General features: G+C 44.0%; 1 protein-coding gene across 22 annotated transcripts in view; it reads left to right on the forward strand.

The window, feature by feature from the left end:
* The window catches only part of tcf7l2 (transcription factor 7 like 2), a 91,788-nt gene that overhangs the window by 20,182 nt on the left and 46,109 nt on the right, over positions 1-25,497 (forward strand). For 11 of the 22 annotated variants that reach the window (XM_058620415.1, XM_058620418.1, XM_058620432.1 and 8 more), the window contains exons 4-5: positions 11,423-11,524; positions 19,510-19,569. The exons of 4 other annotated variants lie outside the window; for them this stretch is intronic. In XM_058620415.1, coding sequence (XP_058476398.1) covers positions 11,423-11,524; positions 19,510-19,569 — 162 coding nt within the window. The remainder of the gene's footprint in view (positions 1-11,422; positions 11,525-19,509; positions 19,570-25,497) is intronic. 7 more of the 22 variants (XM_058620427.1, XM_058620438.1, XM_058620421.1 and 4 more) reach the window with 1 other exon arrangement.

Below are 25,497 nucleotides of genomic sequence, written 5' to 3' on the forward strand. Positions count from 1 at the left end.
CTCTACGTCATACAGTAACCAAGTGGCTGATTGCATCATGCCCTTGTCATTCATTAGACATAAAACACACTGTTTAACCACATTCCATGCAAGCTTCCTCCTTTATTTCCCTCTGTCTCTCTCTCTCTCTCTCTCTCGCCTCCACTTCCAGCCTTGCTCTCTCCCTCTCTGCTCCACTCTCTCTCTTTTGGCATAGACTTTTGCATATATCACAGGCTGGCAGGCTAAGAGCTTGGGACTTCCCCACGCCACACTCCAAGCCTTTGATCCTTTGCTTTGGAGGTAACATCAAAAGGAGAGGCATAGAAAGGCAGCTACTACTGTGAAGTTCAATGTTCAACTTGATGGCTTGGCTGAGGGCTTTTTTTCCCTCCCCCCCCTTTCCCTCGCTTCCCTCCCTCACCTCCTCCCGCTGCTCCCTCGATCCCTTCGCTGCATCCCTCAGCTGACAAAAACACACAGTTTGCAGCCAAGGTTTTTTTTTTTTCCCTGCCTCTGACCTCACCTTCATAGAACCTATCTGGCATAAAACAAGACCTCCTCCCCAAAAATCTCACATATACAGATTGCAAGCACAAAGATTCATTCTTTTCTTTTTGACCGCGTCGTAAAAGGTGCAGTTCCAGTGCCCAGCCCTTCACTTTCCCTCTCTGTGGATACCACGCAGCATCCTACTGTATATTGCGGCTGGTTGCATCAATGCCTAGCCAGGCCAGTTGCCGCAGCAGTGGAGGAAAGGTTGGCTGGAGGAAAAGGCATCACAACTTATTGTTTTTTTTCTTTCTGCACACCCTCCCTGTGTGTATCCATCCAACATCACTTCTTCTTAATGTAAGAAAAAGACAGAATCAGGAAATGCTCAGACAGCCAGAAAGACCCTCCCTCTGCTTCTTTCAGCTGCGTTGGTTGCTGTGTTGACACGGAGCACATATAGCTCGCAATCATTTGTTCTCGTGAAAACAAACGATTTCCCATAACGAGCATCTCCACTGAGTTTATTATGCAAACTCTCTAAATTAAGGAAGTGTCAGATGAAGCTGACCATTCCCGGGTCATAGCCAGGTTTTTTGTGGCATATTTAAATGACACAGACTTGATAAGGCGATGCAGAAAGCTGAGGTGCTCCAATAAATGCCTTTTCGTCTTTTATGAGCTTTCCTGTCTGACTGTGCCAATTAGCAAAGGCGTGTGGCCTGCTTTTTCTTCTCCTCTTTTTCTCTTCTGTTTCTTTCCTGCTTTAACTCTCGCTCCAGATTGACGCTCACACTGCACATACTCCCTCACACACACACACACACACACAGCAAGCACACGTTTCACGTTTGGTGTATCATTAGCTTAGTGTGCGGGGAGGCGTGTGAGCCCGGGCTCTCTTCTGCCTTATCTCCATGTCAATCACAGCGTGTGTGTGAACATCAGTTGTAATGATCTCCATCCAGCCTGTCGGTGCGTGTTAGCGCCTGGCTTCCTTCGCCCCCGGAGCAAGCCGTTCCCTAGCTAATAGATGCAAAATTAAGCTGATCAATAGATGGCCTCAGCTCATTATTGACATGTTATTGCAGTGTGGGATTTTTGTCCAGGGGTTTTATACAGAGCAAGCTAGATGCAAGGCAAGAGGAACAAACAACAAAAAGTTGAGCCAAATGGCTCAAGCCATTTTTATTTGAATCCTGCCATGATATTAATGTGAAGATAACTCATTCTTACTCGTGCACGTAATGCTTTAGATGCCAAAGCCTCTTTTCCATTTATATTTCTTGTCCTATTGGTATTCATGTGCTCAGTGGTAGGAAATGAGATGGAGACTTTGTAAAACGCCATATTAAAGATTCATCAATAATTGGCATGTGTGCTTCTGTTTGTGTTGTGGGGATTGGAGGGAGGGGGCATGCCTGTCCCTTTTGGACGGAGCTCTGTGTGATTGAGTTAAGCGGTAATTAGCCATGAGAGAGGTGTGTGAGTTTTGGAGCCCAGTGCGCACGAGCGTGAAGATGCATGTGGTGCCTGCGTGTCAGGCAAAGGTGGGAAGGCCACGAGCAAGGGTGCATCACTGGCAAGAGATGATTTGGAGGTGGTGGCTGGGGCAATGTGGTCAGATAAGGGAGGGACAGGAGAGGATGGGTGGGTGCTTGGGGGAGCCATCCACCCTGGCTACAATCCGGCCTCCCCTGACCTTCCTGAGGTCTTATTGTCTTGGAAGCGTCTCCCATTTTAATGAGCTCCAATAACCAAGCCCTTATTACTTATTTATTCATTAAGGTACTGTGGCAAAGCGGCAGTACCCTGCTGTGTGAGTGTGCATGTAATTGCTTGTGTGAGATTTTTTCCCCCTCTTTCGTCCCTTCACAATATCACAGTGAATACTTTTATGACGGCAATCTTGGCTTAGGTTAAAGCTAATTGAACCTAAAATAAACAGCTTAAAGCTGATGTATTAGTTTAGCTGATCAGACTGCAAATATAATACCTGAAACTATCTTTTAGATTTGAGTTGAAACCGTTAAAATTCTGCGCTTCAGTTATGCTGAGGGAGTCGGCCTCATGAATATGGAGGCTGAACTGCTTCAAGGTGCAAGTGTGAAAGAGAAACAACACAGACTTGTATGTTTGTTGGTTTGGTACAATGCTTTTGTGAAGATTAATTGCCTGTTGGTTCTAGTGTGTGTGATGCCTTCGACATAATGCTTTCTGATTGATGAATATGCGTAGGTGGAACTGTGTGATAGTGTGTAGTGATTTCAGAATATCGGAAGTCTCTGTGAAGCCTGTGAGTGTACACATTCTCTCCCTCTGAGGCATGTTTCACAGCTTCCTTATATCCAGTCTACCGTTTAACTAATTCATAGTGAACTCTCGCAGAACAAAACCAGACACCCAACATCAAGGGCAGCGTTCAGCTCTCCTCCAGCGTAATACCAAATACAGCATTCTCCAGCAGAATGTGGGCGCCACAATCAGCCTGCTTTTCTCTCGCAGCAAAGCTCATCTGCTGTTCACCTTTTTAACTCTACCCTTCACACAGCGTAACCCTGCTTCCTGCAAGCAAAGGTAAGCATGTTGGGAGAGCACAAGTTGCCCAACCTTCTTCTTGGTCTGGCCTTGCATAAGGGGCTTAGACACACCCAGGCCTGCAGACGTGCCTGTTCACCTCCATGCAGCCTGTAAGTAGGTCACTGTGTATGAGATTCCAGCCAGGGAAGTCCTGCACCTGACCTTTGTCCAGTCAAACCAGCAGCCTATTTTCCCTGAGCTGTGGGTCCCCTGCTGATCAAATGCACTTAAATCACAATAACTGTGGTTTAAGTGCAACGTGAATGCAAAGTAAAGTATATCAGCTATAATTAAGCAGATGTTTACACAAGTTCAAGCAACATCAAAACTAACTAACACGATAGAAACGCCATGTTAAAGGCAATGTCATTAGCTGATTCAACCTTAATGTTTCATCTCTCATCCAAGTGATAAGTGACTAAACATCCTTCAGACACAACCAGTAAATCCTGTCGCATTTGGCTTGGTACATTCGAGACATTCTCTTGGCTGCATGCATGAAAACACCTATGGGCAAGAAAGCAGAGCGACTTGTTTATCATGTTCATCATTTAATAGAACATTACATTACAAGTCTATAGTTGTGGCGTCAGCAGCAACTAAGAAGCAGTTTCACTCTGTGCTGTTGTGACTTTTGACATCCTTCAGTGCTTTGCATCCAAGTATTTTTATGCCTCTGTGCCAGTGATACAGCTGTAGCCAGAAGCACTGTGTTTTCAGACCGTTTGTCTTTATGTACCACTCTCTTGTCAATGTGGTATCTCGGGAATGCAGTCCAGTCATTTCCTCAAATTTGGTAGAGATTTTCACTTGGACTCATTATTAAGGTGACATCATATTGGTACCTTTTTTGACCTCAGACCAGATCAGAAAGGCTCACTGTGACACATTTGGTCAATATGTAGAACTCATGAAGCAAATATTTGCTGCTCATCTTAAAACTGTGGTAACTGTAGAGATCGTTGTAGAAATATATCTATATCTGCAGTCTCTTTTCACCAAAGTCCACATTTGAAGCATTTGTCTCATGGCTGCAACTTTGCATTCAGTTGTTTCTAGTTTAATTGCCACAGCCTGTGAAAACATGTTATTTTATCACTTCAGTTGATTGCACAGTATTACAGTAGACAAACGGCAGGACAGGGAAAGTAAAGCTAGTAAAGTTAAATAATATTTTACACATATACGTACCTAAGCTACGACATATCCTTTAGCTTAAAGAAGCTTTACTCGCATCCTATATCCTTAGACTCCCAGGTTGGACGACACCTCTCATTAATTGGGAAAATTGTAAGAAACTTGTGTTTGTTCTGCTGAAGTGCATTATAAAGTTTTATAATTCTACAGTATATTCTATGTAGTATATTTATAGATTGGGCTCCCTTATATCATTTGCTTGTTTGCTTGAATATGAATGTTTTTTTGTTTAAGACAAAAATGAATGTAGTTCCAGCAGAGGAGGGAGCAGTTAATGTACTAGTAACCCCACTCTGCTGATTGACTAATTGAACCATTATTATAGACACGCCAGTTAAAATCGCAATGATCCTCGCTTCCTGCTTCGTAACGTTTAGCATTTAACTCACTGAGTTTGTGATTGAGGAAGACAGAGTGCCCAAATGCCCAAGTTATATTTGTGTATGTGAGTGCTCTTCTATGTCAGTCACATAGAAGAGCAGACGCTGCTGCTCTGTGAAGCAGGAGAAACCACCTTAAAGCAGAGGCATTCTGCAGCAGAGCCCGATGCTAAAGGTGCCAGAGCGCCTGTTCATTAGCGAGGCTGATGGAAGACTAGCCAGCCCCTGCTGGCCTTCACCCTCCCTGCCACTATTTATAGAGCAGCCAAGAGATACTCTTAATGACACAGGGAGAGGGACAGTGGGTGAGGAGTGGAGGGGGTGCAAAAGTCAGAAATTGAATGGTGTTTACTTTCTGAGGTTGAGAGACTGGCGTGTTTTGGACTACAATTATGACACCCCCGCACTTCCTTTGAGAACACTTTGTTGTGTGTACATTCAGGTGTAATCACTTGTCACAGTCTGTCATCCACCAATCACTTTAATTATAAGTGCCGATCTCTGTTTTTGCTAAACTTAGGGCTAGTGGCCAATTATGTTCCTGTGTTTGCAGTAGAATTAGTTTCAGCTGTATGTTTCGCAATATGTTAAAACTTTCCGGTCAGTCAGCTGGTGTTTAAACAGCACGTTTGCCCACACCTGCTAAACAAACAGCGTCAGGGCAAAGCCATAGTCATAAGGCAGTGTTTAAGTGAGTGGAAATAACTTCCACAGCAGGCCAGATAAAAGTCAAGTGTTCATGGAAATAAAGTGGATCTGGTGAAAACTAATGAGTTTTCACTTTTTTAAAAGTCACTTTAAAATAGTTTTTCTGAGACATTATCACGATTAGTATTCCATAAGCCTACAGCTTCAATCTTAAGTGCTGCTTGAAGATGATGAAGAGGTCACAGTTTTTGTCCATGTGGGGAAAAGGGCTTATTTCTGAGTGTCAGGTTGAGTTTTTCAGCAAGAAAGGAATAGAAAGTGAGTTTTAGAGGGAGGAGGAGATTGTTAGCAAACGGGCTAAGGGTAGTAGGTGAAGAGGGGAGGTTTTGGATCAGGTCGGCTGCCTCAGTGCTGTCAGGGCCAGTGGAACCCCCAAGGTGTTCTGGCTTTAGAGTAAATATGGGCCCAGCGGACCCTATCCCGCCCCAGGGCACTCAAACCCCAGGCCTTCCCACATTCCACTTTTATTTTCCTGGTTGCAAAATGCCCCTGGCTATCAGAGCAGGTGGGGTGTTTTTATATATATATATTATATATATATATATATATATATATATATATATATATATATATATATATATTTACTCATAAAATGTGCATTAGTAGTATCAAAGCAGCCATGATGGACCCTCTTGTGTCTGCTAACTTTCTCCCACTTTTGTTGAGAATTCTTTTTAGCTACCTTCATTCTCTTTAAATATATACAGTATATATATTTGTTTACGTTGTACTCAGAATTTCTTGAGAGGGCACGTGATTTGTATTTTTTTTTTTTTATCACCCAGGGGATTTCAAAGGGCCTGCGTTGCATTAAGCTTCTCCCTTCCTCAATTACAGAAAATTACCGCCCCTCCTTAACAATTTACGTGTTTGTTTAACCACATGTTGGCTACTTCTGCTGCACCTGTGAGCGAGGACAAAGACTGCAGGCAATATCTGCAACAGATCAAGACAATATGCTCAGATCTTGCTTTTTTAAAGGGATAAAATTGTAGTCAAACTGGATGTACTAATCTTTTAAGCTTGGTGCAGTTTACTTGCAGAGCTTTGAATGGGCTCCTCTTACTAGCCTTGATCATTTCAGACTTAAATTAAGCTCTTTATAGTAGCAGTCTGATTGGTTTAATCTGCAAGCTGTCAATCCCATATCTGAGGACTCTCTCAGAGGAGCTGCTAGGCCTGTCGACCAGAGCATGTTCAAATGTGGGTGAGCGTTCTTGTTTAGGTGCGCATGCACAGTATGTGAGGCGGAGTCACTCTGAATATACAAATTGACTTGAATATGCAAGTAAAGCTATGTCATGGATATGATATGAGGAGGTCACAGATGGGCTGAAGATCTGCTGGAGCAACACCCAGCATCCATATGCTGCCTCCAAACCCAAGCTGCTATCTGTCACCCCTCCTTTACATTGCTCAAATGGCTGGAATGCTTGATGGAGCCCCAGTGGTCCTCATCATCTTTGGCCCCTGGTCCCTTGCTGGATGATGGACCAGTGTTTGGAAGCCATATTGGCACATAAAAGCTCTGTTTGTTTGATTGGTTCCAAAGCCCTCTGCTCTTAATCCAAAACAAAACGAACATGCTGCGTGGTGGCTGCTGCTCCAGCCATCAGGGCCGTGTGTGATTAATACATCAGATGGAGGCTTGATGGAAAATTTGCTGGTTGTTGACCAGAAAAGTTCTGCACGTTATGTGTCGGTCATAACCCTAAAAAATATATGAGTCAGACTATTGCTCAGTTTTTCGTCAATGGTCCATATTGACATTTGGTTAATGATTTATAGGATGTGGAAAAAAAATCGTTTGTTTTTGGGAGGATCAGAGTCGAGCACTGGACCCAGGAAGTAATGTTTTAGGCCAAATAGCCTCTGTGGCAGCTTGTTGAATTAGTAACAACAGTGGTGAAGGCTACAAGGCCGGTGTGTGGACGTGTGAGGATGATGTGCGAGTGCTCGGGATGCCCTTCCATTTGTCTTCAGCCTGATTCCCCTCTGCCACGAGCTGTGACACAGGGACGAGGGCCCCAGCTTGTTTTCACTGCGATGACAGTCAGTGTGGATCTGGGTTAACACTCTGTAGTTCATAACATGCCAAACGCTGGTGCAGCAGAAGTCACTCATGTATGGATGACTGGTCCAGAATGTAGGAAGCACCTGCTTAAAAATAGCCTAGAAGCAAAATGGTGCTGAAACCCATTGGACATTTAAGCAACACTATGTAACTTTTGCTGGACGATCTGTCTGTGAATGCAGATTTTTGATGATTTCTAAGTCTTTTAAACTGACCTCAGACCATTACTCTTGAACTTGCTGGGCCGGATCCTGGCCTATTGCCAGACTTACACAGTGCATAGGTTCAGGTGCAAATTGGGAATAAAGGGGGAGCATTAACCCTTTTACATGTCATTTATCAGTCAAAATTATTTTGAAGATGTTATTTTAGGGTAAAGAAGTTTCTGTAATTAGTTTTAATGAATTACTAAGGTAAAAAAAACCCTGGTTTTACGCCTACAGTAAATTTGCATTATAGGCTGCAAGCCATTTAAAGATCACATCAGGAGCTCAGGCTCTTTTCATTTGCTGGCTGGTTCTACAGACTAAATGGTTAATCGAAACAGGCAAAATAATCAATAACCAAAGTAACTACTTGTTGTAGCCCTTGTAAACAAGTCCCGCCCCCTGCACACTTTCACCAACCCCCTTCTGCTGCTGGGAAAACAGTCGACAGGGGAATCAGGACAGTGAGAGTGAGTTCATCCCTCTGTAAGGGTTTAGAGGACTCTCTTGTCTTTCACTTCATCAGAGACAATTGAGTCATTCAGCTCCCATTGTGGGACAGGCCAGGCGAGGAGGGGCGCAGGCTAGGGAAAAGGGATGTGGGGCGGGTGAGGCGAAGGAACAGCCTTCAGCTGCACAACCCAGAGTCGGAGCACAACCACTGGGTGGCTCTTACAGGGTGGGTCTGTCAAGGGGGGCTGGTTAGTGTTTGTGTGTGTGGAGGGGGGGCAGGAAGAGGAGAAGAGAGAGTTATCCTGGAACTCCAGAGCAATTTGTCACATTGGAATGGCTCTTGAGTTACCCGGGGGGCCCCCTCATAGCAGGAGAGTTTTCAGGTCGCGGAGTGGGGAAGAGGGAGGGGGTTGGAGCAGCAGAGAGGGGTCAGAGGCCACGGGCCTACTCAAGGCCAGGCAGTGCGTCCGTTAGTGGGGCAGACGGACGGGTGGCGAGAGCGAGAGGAAGGAGGCCAAGGAGGGGGTGGTCGGAAAGCCCAGGCCTTGCCAGGGCCTCGTTTTCCTTGGCATGCTTGTAAAACCTGCCTGAGAGATTAGTGTGTGAGAACATTTGCAATAGCAGAGCTGAAGAGAAGCCACTTGTCAGGGCATGCGCTCCGGCACCCTCCTTCTCTCTGTGCAGTCTTCCAGTCTCTTTACCCAGTTGCCACACTGAGGGGTGTCACCTTCACGCTTCTTACCAACCTCCTCCAAATGTCCTCTCGACCCTTCTGCCGGCTGCAGCTGTGTCTGAATATTTGCATGTATGAACATGTGTGCACAAGCAATGGCAGGATTTTTCCCATGGACTACATTCACACACATATACCCCCCACCCCCCCCACCCCTTTCACTCCAACACTGCCCTGTCTTCAAGCCCTTCTGGTATCAATGGACACCGTCTTGAATTACTGTCTCATACATGACAGCAGAGCTGTCACTCTCGTCCTCTTCATTTACTGTTACAACACTACCCTGAGTCTCTTCCTCCTAGTCTTCATGGCAATTAATACCCTCTGTGGAGGGTCCATAAAAACCCACAAGATCTCAACTCTGGAGTTTTTACAACCTGTCTTTTTTTCCTCTCACAGGGACATACAAACAAGCACAAACAAACCCAGCTTTTTTAGCAGTAAAAGCCATCTTGGGGTTATAAATGAGTGGTAGCGGTGGAGAAAGACCAGGCAGCAAACTGTGTTTTTTTCCTTGCAGGGGCTGTAACTGAGCACAAGGAGTCAATAACTCCCTCCAGCGTTTACCACTGGCGGGCACCCTGCAGTGAACTCTTCGCTAATTACCACTGATTTAGACACAGTCTCAGGAAGGGTCGCGACACACTCACTCTTTGCCCAGCACTGACACACACATAGACATGCACACACTCCCTCTCTCAGACATGCATACAAACTAGTGGTCACCCCTTGCTGGATGACAACACACAAAGAAATTGAATGAATGTACCTGCATCCTGATACACGAAGCCAGCCTGCAAACGGAGAACCGTAGCAGGGTCATCGCTGCACTTCATAGACAAGGACTAGCTAATGATTATAATTCATTCACTGCAAAACGTCTTATTACTAAGTGCCAAAATGTGATCTTGCACTGATGATTATGTAATGCTAGAGGATTACATGCATCTCAATGTCATTTAATTTCGACAGGATGCCAAAGTGAAACAACGAACCATGAAATTAGAATATTTCTTGATAATGTTGACATCTTTTAGTCCAAGTGTGGTAATGCCGAGTTAACCCATTGTCTCTTTTGTACTTAAAGGCATCATACTTGGTGATTATTTGGTACTTAAACCTATCATATGGACATTCTGGAAATAAGAAGACATTTCCAGACACAAACTGTGGAATGCAGAATGCCTGGAAAAGTAGGTCTGTTCACATATGACAACTACTTTGTCAGAGTCAGACGCATTCACAACAGCGGGAGAATGTCCAGAACATCCAGGCGAGGGGGGGTAACTGGCTTACAGACATTTAAATAGAGAGCGTCCGGAGTAACTTTTGCTGATATTTGGGTTCTCACCTACAATCCCACGGAACCGTTTCAGGAATATGTCTGGACTTCAGAAGTTTTCAGATTTCCAAAAGCAGCTTGAGGCTGATATTTCAGTCTAATGGAACTGCAGTGTGTGTGTGTTTTTTATGCAGTTCTTCTGGTTTTGTACTGTTCACAGCTGTTGCCCATGAATTTGAGCCCTATGCCAATTTTTACTTTTCCAGTTTTTAAATCCTTTCCTTCACATCCTAACCAAAGCCTTTACATAGGCCTCAGAGTAGTAACACTCACTTTGACCTATTTCCCTAGAACTAGGTGACTGTGACATTGATAAGCAATGTTGGGACCACACACTGCATCAAGGACAGTGAGTGGCTGGAATCCACAGGGGCATTTGCTGTATTTGCTGTTTTTCATTCAGATGTGTGCAAGGAACTGTATCTTTGGAATATGTATTGGTTTGATTATTATGTAATATACTACAAAGACACGGACAGGAGCTTTTCCTGCTTCTTTTAGAGGGTACAAAGTAGACATCAGAATTGTCAACACAGCACATGTCATCAAATTTAAAAAAAAAAAAAAGAACTCCACCCAGTTTATAACAGACAGATGTTTCTCATGACCCTAGCTATTCTGCTTATCTTTTTTTTTCTGTGCTTATGTATGTGACTGTGAGAGCGAGTAAGAAAGAAAGAGAGAGACTTCTGATAGAGACCGAGTCAATCATTTATGAGGGCAGTCAGGAGGTTTCGCCTCAGAGACGCATGGTGAGACGCCACACTTGAACCTCTTTATGAGTTCCAATAAAACGGTGACAACAGTCACATTTATGACATAAGGTCATCTTAAAGTCATAAGCTGTTTACAGTGCTACCCTCACTCCCCCCAGCAGACTCTAATTTACTGACCTCATCCAAAGATTCTCCTTAGCTACTTCATAAACATAAAACAAACATCTTATTTTAATCCAGAGTTTCTGGCCAGTGTGATGGAGCAGGACTATGACATCAATGAAATGTGGAAAAACATGTCATGTGTACAACCATTGTACGCACTCCTGCAGGACTTGCAGATGCATGCTTGAGGCTATCTTCACCCCATCCACCATCCGCCCCAGAGATCTTTATTTGCTTTTCCATGTTTTTGAGTCTCCACACCCATGCACCCGTCAAGAAATGTTGTCTCCCCCGTTGTCTTGTTTTTTGATTTGTTCGTTGTTTTGGTTTTTGGTTTCTGCATTGTTAACATGTTTTGTTTCTTCCTTTCCATTCTGTTTCCCTTTCTGCCATTCAGTACCTACAGATGAAATGGCCCCTGCTAGATGTTCAACAAGGAGGTCTTCAGAGTAGACAAGCACTTAAAGATGCCAGGTCCCCGTCACCGGCACACATCGTTGTAAGTAACACTCAGCTCGGCACTTTTCCTCTTTCACCAGCTCTTCTTCTCCTGATTTATGACAGGCAATCAAACAAACCCTGTTTTTTTACTTCTTTCCCCTCTTTTCTAAACTTGGAAAAACAAATGCACATTTCTTTGCATTTACCCTTAAATCACATACACTAGCAGTCAAGCTCAGTCACCTTAAAGTAAACATCTGGTTTTAAACATGCACATATTGACAATGCAGGATTTCTTGGTTGCAGAAAGTGGAGCTTTTGTCTGTTTGTGAGGAAGTGATCATGTGATGAATATGTGGCTCTCTGGGGTGTTGCCATCACACCACCTGTAATCCCAGAGAATATGATACTCCCTGCCCTGTTGTTCTCATACTGTGCTGGATGTTTATAACAACTGGTCTCATTTTGACTACTTCCATTAGAGTGAGCTATTGCTGGTGCTGCTGCCATATTGTCTTTGTGGAAAGTGTGGGTGTTTCTTCCGCATTGATTACCCTGTCCATGGAGTTGGCGGAGTACGTTGGCATGAGAGTCGGCTGGACAGCCATAGGGGCGCATGCAGCACATGCACTTAACCGAGCATCCACCGTAGGCATGTCGATATCTAAGAGGCGACTGGCCCTAGAATGAACAGTTGAATATGAACTTAGCAGTTAGCCGAAGGCACAAAGTTTTCAGGAGGTCAGTGAAAAGGTTGAACATAGGGAAGTGTACGTATGTGTCATGAGGTTAGCAAGCCAGGAAAATCAATGAGAGTGGGGGACTGAGCAGAATTAATAAGGTGACCACGAATGCCCCAGGCCATTATTGGCACAGTTGTTACTTTATTTTGCATATTGATATGAAAATGAAAATTCAAAAAAAGGAAAAAAACAATGATTCTTGAAGAAGAAGCCTTCCAAGTGTGTTTGCTTGTGAATACACTATCTCCTGTGGGGAAAGTGCAGTGCTGCAGCTAATAATACACAGCTGACCCCTTATGTGCCCTGTGCATCAGCACCGTAACTGACATCATGGCTCTGGAACCCGCAGAGAAGACAGTGACGATTTCTATCATGCAAATGACACTATCAAGAAACCACACACCCCCCTGAGTCACATCCGACATTTAATCAATTCAGTTTACAATCTGTAATAAAAACCACCTTGAACAGTGACTCAGAAAGTTTGGCTCGTCAAAGCGTCCTTGCTATTTTGTCCATTTAATTTAAGCACATCCCAAAATAGCAGGAGTCAACAGGGTTGTTTATTTGAAACAGACACCTTGTCAAATCTTAGGTTTAAGACAAAGCAGTGGCGATGACAAGTGTGATTCGGAACAAAACAAGCCCAGCTAAAGCCCTCCTTATCTTCCCCTGTGATGCTGGTGTTATTTTTATACCAAAGAGTTCAGGGGCCTCTTCATGCTCTGTTATTTTAGGAAACGCTGAAAGAGTCCCAGCTCCTAAGAAGTCATTAAACTGGTGGTAGGAAGCAAAAGTTGCAGGTAAATGCTTCAGGTTCATATTGCTGTAAATACTTACATCCATCCAAGCTGCTTCTATATGTTCACTTTTAAGGGAAGATTGTGACTATACATTTAGTAGTATACATATATCTTTTGGTAAATGATGTACAACTAATTTTGGGACACTACATATGAGGCTGTACTTTTCAGCGTACACGGAAAGTTGTGAAGACAAACAAGGCAAGTTTAAAAGCTTACAGGAAATGCAACACCAAGCAGAAACTAGCTGTGGGGCAAAAACAGACATGAAACAACAACGATGGACAACCATTCAAATGGAAAAAATAAGCCTGCACATCGCTGAGATATGTACTGACGTACGTGATCATTCAAAACAAGAAAATGTAACGGCTGCAGTGAATGACTGACGTTAAAGGATTCTACAAAAATTGGTTGTTAATGATAAGAGACTTGAAGATGAAAACAATGGCATTGAGCATTCAAAACCAACTGGATTTGAATGAATAAGATGAAGCTGAAGCTCAGTTTAAAGTAACACAAAGTAATCTGCAACGCTCCAACAGTAACAGAATATAGCCAGTGCTTTTGTGTTCCAAGTTGTATCATGCATATTACATTCAGGATGAAGATAAAAAAAAAAAGAAAACACATTTAAGTTTGGGCACGGACAGGTCAAGGAACCATGGGCATGATGTGGTTGTGAATGGGATTTTAGATGATTAAATAAATGATGTTAACAGACCCTTTTGAATTCTAAAGACGTCTTTGCAAGGTCAAGAAAGCAGCTGAACGCGATGATGAATATCCCAGGATCGGCAACTCAAATGAACCCTTCTGCTTTCTTTCTTTTGTCGGAACTTCACTTCCAAGCAACAAGCGGGATGAGGCAGTGGGAGCGCTGTTAAATGCGCATCATGATTAGCACTGACACTGATCAATATGAGAGAATATATTGTAATATTTGTGGTCATATTGCCCAGCCCTGGTGTGATCTGTTTGATAGAGTACACAGGCTGCTAAGATCAGAGGCATTGCAGCATCGCTGCATTGGCACACAACTCGCTGTTAAGCGCGAGTGATGAAATTGAATGTGAAATGCAGCTTGTATTGTTGGCACTCCTTTCCATCCTGCTCCAGCATCCACCTCTCACTGAGACGGAAGTGTGATTGAATGTTTCCCTGGTTTGCATCATACTGGCTGTCGTACATATAGAAAAAACAGATTACTCTGGACAGCATTGTGAATGCCAATGATAACCCCACACGGACTCCCACTGGTGTCACTCAATCAAGTTTCGCTTTTTATTTATTTATTTTTAACCAGAGGATTTAGGCCGGCATGCTGCAGTACGTGATCCCCTTATCAATAAATTGGGCTGTAAACGGTGCTTGCTTTTTGTTTACAAATGCGAAGAAACACTCTGTCACCTTGACCTCTCACTGTCTGGAGTGCTCGCAGGCTGCATTGGCAGTGATAAGCAGCTGTCGGCTCGCCTGCTAGATAATGGCGATCTGAGGCCTGGGTGACCCTGAAACAGTTGAAACAACAATCGAAATACAGAGATGGATATAGATGGCAAAGCCTGATAGAAAGTTTTTTGGTGGAGAAGGATGGAGAATAGAAGGCAGGGGCTGCTTACTGGTTTTAAGTTATAGCATCCCATGCCTAGAGGGGAGATGGATGGGGATGGCGATGCGGACAGATGCTCCTGCATGAAGGCTCAGCCGAGATGGAATACAGGATGACGGGCCAAAAAAAAAGAAGAGGAAGTGACCTCACGCAGGCTGGTCCTTCTGAGGGCACACTGTTTATCACACCCTCAGAGGGGGCCACGCTGGACCTTTTTGAAGTTCCTGACCACCCCGCAGGCAGCCTCAAAACCTGCCGCCGCTGAACCTTTATGCCATTGGCTTAAAGTTATTCATTATTTATCCACCTATTGATGTATTTGTAGTTTTTTTTTATGTTCCAGAGAGAGACTCCCACAAACATTCTTATGCCTCACACAGCTCCTGGGGGAACAATCGCAAACAGTTTGTGCTTTGTCTACTTGCCTTTTATTGTGATGTTTAATTTGACATTGCAGACTCGAAGAGTATTTGTAGAGACTTCGCTGCCGGCAGCAGCTTAAAGCTGGTGGATAAATTAAGGAAGTGGTGTGTGTGTGTGTGTGTTTTTGACCACTTTCACTTCTGTAATTTAGACGGTGGTTTTTGCAGTAAACCAGTAACACAACAGATTGTTTTTTTGTTTTGTTTTGTAAATGCACTACGTTAAAGCTATGGTCTGTGGAAAAGCGATAGCGATAGCAGCCCACAATAAAGCAACAGCATGCATACGGTACACCCCACTCTCTCCTGTCAAAGCGCTGCCCTCAAAACACAGGAAGTTGTTGTCTGCAGTGGAACTGTGAATTTTGGCTGCACTTTCCCTGGCACTTTTCCGCACCTCACTCGCTAACTCCTGGCTATCGCCTCTGCACCAGTGGTGCACGCCTCTCTTGTTGTGAAGACTCCTTTTTTTTTTTTTTTTATTGATGGTTATCGAGACCTGAAGGGGATTTCAACAAGAAACACAAGAATTGTTTTATAAACAAATTACAGGCCCCGGCTTTAAATGTGATAACATCAACAGTGATGCAGTAAAGCTCTCAGCAGGAGTCATGACATCATCCGACTGAAAGCAATTCAAGCATCTCATTTTACTTTATCAATCTCGTTTTCACTCTTGTAACAACAGTGAGTTTAGAATGCAGTATTTTAGACACAATTTATGTTTTGATGAATTAGCCTGTATGAGAACTGGGGCAGAAACATGTACACATGAAGGGCCTACACTCTCAAATCACTTTCCTGACATTTGTATAAGTGCACACACACATACACATACACACACACAGCCTCAGAGTCTAGAGCCTAGCCCTGGCCAAACAATGACTCCATTGTTTTGTAGGCTTTCACTGGCAGCAGGGGACGGCTGGAGTGTTAACCATTTCCCAACTGCACCTCGCTGTGTTGTTATTGTGTGCGTGTGTGTCTGTGTGTGAATGTGTGTGTGTGTGTGTGTGTCAGAGGTAGTGAAGCATGGGTCCTGGGATGAAGCGAGGGAGGGCACTTGCTCCAAGTGTATGGTAATTAGCGCGGAGGAAGTGATGGAATCTGGCCATTTTTACGGCCTGCAAGACCTCCCACCTGAGCCTTTACAGCGAGTGAACATGCTTATTTCATTCCCATTCAGCCTCTCTTGTTTCTCTGAAGAATGTGTACTGGGAAAGGGCTGTGTGAAAAGACACACATGTTTCTGATACTATATAAAAAGAACATTTTTCTTTTATCGTGTTAGCCTCAAAAAAAAAAGACTGTGGCTGTGGATGCCCAAAATGGGCCAAAGCACTGGGTGGCTATGTGACTGCTCCTCTCAGTCAGTTTAAGAAAAGACAGAGAGCATATCACATTCACCCTCCTTGACCAATTCTCTGTCTATTTTGGAGTAATAGGGATAAAAGGGCCTTCCTGTGGTCTGAATAGGCCGTGCACCTGGGTCGGCCAAACAATCGCTCCGGACTCTGGGAGGCCTGGCCTCCTCAGCTGTTAATGAGCGACCCCACGGTCAGCAGGCACCCACCCACACTGTCCACAGGCTTTACCTAGAAGGCTTTCACTATCCTGTCGACCTTAAGCTGCTCTTTCCCTCTGCATTCCAAGCCCTTCTCCAAATAACCTCTCTGGCCTCCTTTTGTCTTCTTCGTGTGCATGCATCCCTCCAGCCACGTTCATCCACTGCTGCAAGGAAAGCACTCAGATCTCATTATTATTTATTGTTGTTTTCGATACGGAGTTGCAAATCGCTCTTAGTGTTTAGGAGTGAGTGATGTAACGTATTTTACCATTCGGTCTTTTATTATAAATCCTTCCTCAAATGAATGTTGATACGTTGTAGTATATAATGATTTGTGCCGAAAACTGTTGTGAGTAATTTTAAGATACAAACAAATCCACTTTAAATCCCTTTGCATTTTAACCATTGTCAAATGAGCTCACACAATGCTAACTAAGCCTATCAGCTTCACACGGAGTTCTCTGTGTCTCTCAGTATAGCGGTGTTTCGAGGTTGTGTTGCCAGGCAGCATTACATAGACTATATATAAAAAATGTCATCTTTTGCGTGCCTCCTAAAGCCAAGAAGGAAGTCAAAATATATTGAATAACCAATCACTCATTTTGGGTCTTCAATAGCACACGATGATCAATTTAGTACATCATGTTGCCATTTAGAGGAAAACAGACAATAAAATAGACCCTGGTTGCAGGAGACACCTCTGAACTTGGGTTGCAATACATAAACATGGCATCGTGATTCTTGCTTCAAAACAGGAGTTCAGTTTCTTCTGACGTCATGACTGGTTGTGATTCTTTCCATTTCAAAATAGATGGAGGCAACGGCAACATTGAGTTAGTAAAGCAGAGTATGACTGAAGTTCAGAAGTGAATTCTACTGCTCAAAAACCCATTCATTTAGCAGTTTAAAGGGATAAATGCTTCTTGTTACAGCCAACCCCTGCACTGCCGCTGTATACACACTAATACTCCCTCTGTCAGGTCGTTGACATTGTTTCTATTTACGCGGACTAAACAGAGTGAGAATAACATCAACACCAGGAAAAGAATCACCAAAATGTTACGCACTGCAGCTTTAATTGACATACACACCAAGGTTAAAAATTGCCATCTCTGTTGCTTGGTTCTATTTTTTGAACACCATCCAAACCTCAGACAGAGACCATTGTGTGTTTCAGCTGTCTGTCTGCTGCCTTCTCCTGCAAACAAGTCGTCCGTTCAACGGGTCACGCTGACATCATCAGCTCGGGCCAAAATCCGAGGCTGTCGAGACATGGCGTCAGGCCCAGGAGCTGTGACAATGAAAATGAGAGCACCTCAGTCATTGTATCTGTCCAGCAGTCTGGACGGACGCTTGTCCCCGGAGACAATCTGCTTAGTGTTGGCTTAGTCGGCAACAATGCGACAACGGTGGCTGAAGAGTCCCCGCTCCTCCTTGACTTAACACAGCACTTAAACATGTTGAGGTGTAAGGGCACCTGCGTAATTGGGGTAATTGGGTTTGACGCTGATGTTAGTCGTAACTGTCCAGAACTCAGAAAGTCAAACTAGTTGTGTGTATTGAATTTGCACTGAACGCTATGAAGGACACTCCCTTTACTACATGTGATTGTAGCGTATGTGAACAGCAGCTTTTCGTATCTGCGTGTCTGAATATCTCTAGGGCCATTGTCGTTGTCCCCCCCCCTCCCTTCCCCCAGCTGTGGTATTTGACCGATATATAAACCCCGTGAACTTAAGCTACCCTAGGGAACGTGTGACTCTATGCTGGACACGCACATTTAAAAGGAGAATACATATTTGTATCTGGGAGCGTGTGTGAATGTGTTTGTGTGGTGTGTGGTGTGTTTCACCAGTAACCACAGTGCTCACTGTCTCGCTGCTATGAAAAGTTATCTTGCTGGCCCCAGGTTCAAGCACATGTACAAATAGAACCCAGTGATGTCGGTGCAGAGAAAGCAAACTGCACAGTAGCTTTTATGCCCTGGTGCCTTTCAGTAAACTAAAGGCCCTGTTGCTTTCCTCTGCATGTTCTTAGACATCTAGTAGCATGTCCTTTCTTCCTTAGGAAATCTATATCTCCCTCTCTGTATTTTCCTCCCTCTTTCTTCCTTGCCTGTATTCTGTCATCTCCAAATATCTGCCAAAGAGATCAGATGTTTTTCCTTTTTGTGAGGGGTAGTGGATACAAATCTGGATCAGGTTAAATTTGTATTTAAACAGTGAGAAAGATGAGAAGAGACAGCTCTTAATTTCAGATTCAGGGCTCACAATGCAGTGAAGTGATACAGAATATTAGAGATGGCTGCTCTGGGGACCCATAGCCAGCTCTTATTTGAAACCTATTATATATCAGCGCTTTTAACAGCCCCAAAAATGAAGAGAAACATGGCTCTGGCGCTCAGGTGGTATTAGTGGTACGTCTCAGTGCTTGATCTAGCTGCCTCAGCAGCGACAGTGGATCCCCAGACCAGCTGATTGCTCCTGAACATCTGTGAAGGTGTGGTTGCTAAGGATGTTAACTGTTCTACTAAAGTGAATTATTGCTTAAACAACCAGCCAGCCAGTACCAACAGCCATGTTTCCAGTTCAGAGCCAGCGTTCGTCTATTCAATCTGTGTAAAATAAGTAATAATGGGGCAGAACATGCACCCAAGAGAGAGCTGAGCCAGCAGAGATGAGCTCGTAGTTTAAATAACTAAAAAGCCAGGGGAAGCATTATTTCCTGGGAGAACATGTTGCTTTTTACATAAAAATGTGGTTGGCAGGGATTGTGTGCATATGTGTGTGTGTGTGTGTGTGTGTGTGTGTGATAGAGAGAGAGAGAGAGAGTGTGAATGAGAGATGGAGAGCTGATATAATTGTGTGACTTGGGAACGTCCATCTTTGCCTTTCAGGGGCCCTTCTGCTGGGAATTCCCTGGACAGTCAGATCTGAGCCTTCACCAATTTCATTTGGTGAGAGAACTTTGAATTCCAAAAATATCTATGTGGGTTATTACAATAATACTATCATTTTAATTTTTTTTGTTGGATGATTCCACAACCCACACACCAATTAACAACTGATAACTGATGATTTGAAAGCAAAACAATGAATGAATGAAAAACCCAAATCCTGCTGGTGATGATAATCATGCTGTGCTGTGCTTTGTGCTAATTCAGATGCTGCTGCTTTGCTGCTAATGTGCTTCTTGTTTTCTTTCTTTTTTTTAATGTCTAAAATGCCAATTCAGGTGGAACATTTGTCAGAGCAATGTTTGGATGTTACGTGCCTCGTACATTTGACTGAACGCTAAACAAATACGGTGCAGATTCTTAGGGCAGCTTTGTTTGCTCTGCAGCAGATTTCTTTATATGTCGAGGTTCTGTTTGCCTTCTGTTTCCTAACGGGCCTTTCTGGATGGTTCTGGTTTAACGGTAGAATTATTATTCTTTTTTTTCTTTAGCTGTGGATGTCATTGTCAGAAAAATGTGGATGTATTTGGTTTGAATAAGCCGACAATCTATGAACAGGAGAAAGCAGTCTTTCTCTCGTGTTTGTGTTTCTTTGCACAGCTGTTTTGAAGAGTTCTCTTTATCCACAACATCTGGGCCTGAATGTAAGAACAAAGAAATGGATGGAGCAATGACACGCAGTTTATGTCTCCCACAACACTTCATGCACCCCTCTAATTCTAGAGTAGTGTTCCAGCCCAGAATCTGCCCTCTGTGATGTTTTGTGAGACTCCTCCCCAAATCTGACAGGAAGTTACGCTAAGCTACGCACAAACAATGCAAAGAGAATTCGTCTTAAAGCAATACTGATCAATTTTCTTTGTATGGCTGCAGTGGTCGTCTCTCTCTGCCCATTAAAGGAATACATTTTGTTGTGTCGAACACTTGAAAGAAACTGCGTGGAAATGAAGTGTGAAGGTAGAATCACTCTTGATTTGGCTGCAGAGTTAACACACTCAGGACAACATCAGGCCTTGTTTTGGTCGAGTGCTGTGAAGCCAGAAAGTGGCTGACTTTTACGAAGCCCAGAGGGGGAACGTATTAATCTCCTCTGAGGCGACCGTGGCTCTGTGGATTGCCTGCTTGAATTGTTTGACTAATCAATTGCTTGTTGATTTTTCGCTCTCTGCGGGGCCTTTGTTGTCAGTAAATAACACAAGTCCTTTAAAAAAAAAAAAAAGGAGGAAAGACTGTGAAAACAATGCTTGATTGTGCAAACTGCTAATAATGCGATGGCGAAATCTACGAGGATTTAAACAAAAAAACAACAAACATGCCTCGCTACAACTTCCTGACCCCCTCCTCTCTCCTTCAAGCACCTTTGCTAGAACTTGTTTGACAAGGTTTGGCAGGATCATTGTTGGGTGTGCCTGTCTGTCTGTCTGTCTCTCTGCGTGTATGTGTGTTCATGTCTGTGTCTTACAAACACACCTTTGTCTTTACGAGTGTATGAAGTGTCCCTGTATGTAAGGTGTAACCTGAGGTTTGAAAGACAGGCAGTTAGAGCCAGGTCAGATCAGGTTAAAACTTTGTCATCCAGTCACTTGAACTGATTAGATGTGACTTGTTGGGCTGAGCCGAGTGAGGCGAGGCCTGAGCGCCGGCGTGCTCTGCAGCGATACGGCAATCACGATTTGGTCACAGTTCATTTGCACAAACATCCAGGATCAAGGTTCAGAAATGATATTGATAGATAATCTAATTTATGATGAATCACTCCTCAGTCCTCACAGACTGACAGCCGAGTGCGCTCGCCCCTGATGAATTGCCCCCCCCCCCCGCGCTGGACGGCGTGCCTCGTGAGCGACGACAGACTCAGCGAGCCCAGCGAGCTACTGTATTAACACTGGAGGCCGTTTCACAGAGAAACTTGTTTTGACAGAACTCCAGGTGTCTTATTGTTGGGGCTGGCATGGTTCAACAGATTTACCAATTAGCACAGGGCTGAGGGCACGGCAAGGGTTGGGGGGGGGGGGAGGAGCAATGAGAGAGGAAAGGAACTAAACTGGGTGGCGGTGAGGTGTGTGTGTGTGTGTGGGGGGGGACTTGGCCACAGCAATGGAATGAGGTTTTTGAGTGAGAGGGAAAGGAGGGGGAGGGTGAGGAGGGGGATTTCGACCATAGGAAGGCAGGCTGGAGTAAGGCGATCTGTGACCTGGTTTTTTTTCCCCTTTTCTTTTTCCCAGCAGCAGCAGCATGGAAGAGGCTGAAGTTTGAGCTGAGTGTGGAGAGGAGGAGAACTTTGTGGAGAGAGAAGAAGGGGGCAGGGGTGGTGGTGGTGGTGGTGGGGGGGGAAACAATGTTAATACATGATAAGTTTTTAAAAACTCAACCTCAGCTCTGCTGGATTTGTCAGTGTTGTGTTTCCACTCTGGTTACCTTTATTCCTTGTAGCACAGCGCTGGTTATTTGTGACTTCTTTTTTTTTTTCTCCCCCTCCCAGAGATAAACCCGTGACACTTGATTCTGTTGTTATGCGTCGCTAACATGCATCCGTCTGCAGGAGAGCTAATTTGTTTTTGCTGCAAGTCCCTCTTGGCTCGCAGTTCTCACTCCGGTACGAGGCAGAATTGTGTGGGATTAAACACGATGTTATTGCTCGCACTAACCCTCTTTGTTATTCCTCAGAAATATCAGCTCCCTTTTCCAGGAAGTTTGGAAGTGAACTTTTGAGAACGGGGTGAAGTGACTTAGTGAGAGTCCCTGGGGTGGCCTGCAGAATTTAGACAAGTAGTTTTTGGCTCTTGGGTGTTATGACACTGACACATACACAAGTGTTGTGGCGTGCGCGTACTGTCGACACAATAGCACTTTATGAAAGTAAAGTTGGAAACAAATATAGTGAGGGTGTGTTTTGCAATATTGTGCTCCCTTTAATCTGACAGCGTCTCTGAAGCAGACAGGAAGTTGTACTTTCCAGAGGAGCGTGATTTCTGTGTGTTTGTTATGTGTGTTAATAAGAACAAAATAAAAGTCAGGCTTCCAGAGCAAAGTTAGCACAATGTAGCAGCACGTCTGATCTTCCTAATGTGTAAGAACTGCTCTGAATGCCACGCTTCACCGTTTGATATCAGGACGTGGAGAGTAAGGATAATGTTCACCAGAGCCAGTCTGCAGGGAAACTGCTGACATGGGTTTTTGCTTCTTCCTGCTTATCCACTTACATGTAAGTGTGAACTGGTTTTTAATAGATTATTAAATTAATCATGCTCCAGTTTAGTAGTTAATTATCCCAAATGTATTAGGGCTGCAACTGAGGCTTATTTTCATTCGTCGTTTGGTCCATAAAAGGGTGAAAAAAGTGAAATTAGCATGATCACAAATCAAAGATATTCAGCTTGTTGTCATAGACCTTGTTATGGTGCTTTTCCACTTAACAGTTCAAGAACGACATGGCACGGCTCGACTCTACTTGTTTTTTTCTTGCTTTTCCATTAGGGATAGTACCTGCTCCCGTGAGGTTCCAAGCTATCCAACACAGGAATCAAACCAAACAATGCCGAATTGTAGATCCGTTAAAAAGACTTAAAAATCCTGTTAATCTCCAACATTTAGCCAAGGATGGGAGGTGTGGTGGATGTGCAGAGCCAGGCCAATGGCTTGAATCATTATATTCAAGCCATTGAATTATACAGCATATCAGACCCTTGAATCCCACTCTGAAAGTACACACGCAGTAGTAACTCAACTCCCAATCAGTTATCTGGGTGTGTTAGTACAACTTTTAGAAATTTGACTTAGTGCCATTTCAGTCGGACCTAAATGTGTACATTTATTTTAAAAGTCTGGTTTTAGTCGGACAAACATCGCGTAAACGCAGTGCGTCCGATTTTAGACACACGGTCAATAATCAAAGTACGATTCAAAGTTATTGTTGCTCTCCTCGCCTCCAAACAGCCATGCAGATCTATCCGGATCTGCAATGACTTGGTGTTGAGCGATCCTGCAGTTGCTGGAGCGACTGTCAGCTTGGATACATCCAGTATGTGTGAGCAGCTTGTGATTGAGAGTGATGGAGACAGCTTTTTGGAGACGGAGGGGAGACGGGGACCAGAGTGGGGAAAGATACGGAGAATATGAAGCTCCGCCAAATTCCCCAAAGGACAATTTACAGTTATGGATGAATGCACTGTCACAGTCACATCTGAACTCTGTTCATGTGTGTGTGTGTGTGTGTGCATAGAGGACGATGGAATGCTGAGTGATTCCAGAGAGCACTTAAGCTGCCTTGAGTTCAGTTTGCTGTTCCCACCCACGTTATAACAGGAGAGGGGCTTTTCTCCACAGTTTTCAGGGGTAAACACCAGGTATCTGCTTTCTGAGTCATTTAGCATCGTCCTCTGTCACCTTCTTTATAAAGTCTAAACAGCATTTTCAGATTCCAGCCTGAACGAGACTAACACCCCCACCCCCCAATTTATTTGATTTCATTCCTCTCTGCACTTCCAATGAAGACCCATCTGAACTTTTCTTGGATTTGTTTGACTCTTGTTTTGATGTGCATGTTGTTATTTCTTCTCCTTCTTCTTCTTCTGTTCTTAAAGTCTGTGTAGTTGGTGGTGTCTGAGTGCCAGGCCCTGCTTTTGTCTCGGCCCGGGGAAAGAATCTGATGTGACTTATTTTCCTACCCAGTCAGTTTCTTTGAGCATTTCCCCCCTCGTTTCTCGTTGTTTTGTTTCTTTCTCTTTGTTTGTGTGTTTTTGTTTGACTTTTTTTCCTAATAGTCTTGGAAGTTTGGGACACTCTTTGGAGGCAGGTGATGGTGCGATCGGGGCTGCTGTTGCATACCTGTACAGGTGTGAACATGCATTTGTATTTATTTATCGAGCAGTTTAAAAGAGAGAGAGAGAGAGAAAAAAATCCACTCTAATGGAATGACCTGTTAAACCGTCACTGAAACCAGTCATGTCATAGCAGGAGGCAAGCGTGATTGGGTGAGAAGGAGTCCTGGATTCCATGAGATTAAGAGGATCATCATACTCTGGGTTTCAGATGAAGGGAGAGTTGGCTCAATCTTCACGTTATGTGAGCTGCTTTTCATGGGAGAGAATAAAGTGTCAGACCACTTTTTCTCATCAGGGAGATACGCTATAGACGCTCAGCACTCGGCCAGACAGAACTGCATGCTGGGAAAATAATAAACAAGCCTGTCACCAGAGTTGGGACGAATCCTTAGTGCGGCGCTACTGTCAAAAACGCAGCTTCCATTTCATACATTATTAACATTACCTAAACGCATTATTTGTGTATTTATTCATTCATTTGTCTTGTTAACATCCTCCTGGAGTAAGATAAACAGCGCGGCCAGACTGGCTGTGTGACAGTTGGGTGTGAGATTTGAATAAAAGAAGCCCAGCAGTTGTGATTGGAGCGAGACAGGAGCTGATTCAGTGGACACCAGGCTTCCTCTCCAGACTCATTAAGGGACAGTGAGGCAATGATGTCGAATCGGCGCGCACTTTACCGGCCTGCCTCCTTCTTTGAACAGCAATGCCCTCTTATCTGCAACATGCTCTGTTCCTCCATAACAAGAAGCACCCACTCCCGCGCACGCACGTGCTCTGTCTGTCTCTGCCTCTCGCGCACAGACATCCTGCCCACACACACACACACACACACTCCTCACACTTATTTACTTTGTGTAGACAGAAAACTCTTAAGTATATGGCTTGTCCACAGAATTTTGGCAGCTTTTGTTGTATTTTCTCCTACGCTATCGAAAAAAAAAAGCCTGCTACTTGTTTTTGTTCTTCTTTTTTTTTCTGCACAGACATCACAAATGGATATTTTAATTGGAACTTTTGGCACTGTCTCCATCTTGTGTTGGAAAGGCAGACAAGTGAGTGGCTGGCGAGGCCGGGGCCGTGCTGATTGGTGTGTAGCGAGGCG

This window comes from Solea solea, chromosome 21 (genome assembly GCF_958295425.1).
Source record: "Solea solea chromosome 21, fSolSol10.1, whole genome shotgun sequence".
Classification (NCBI taxonomy): Eukaryota; Metazoa; Chordata; class Actinopteri; order Pleuronectiformes; family Soleidae; genus Solea; species Solea solea.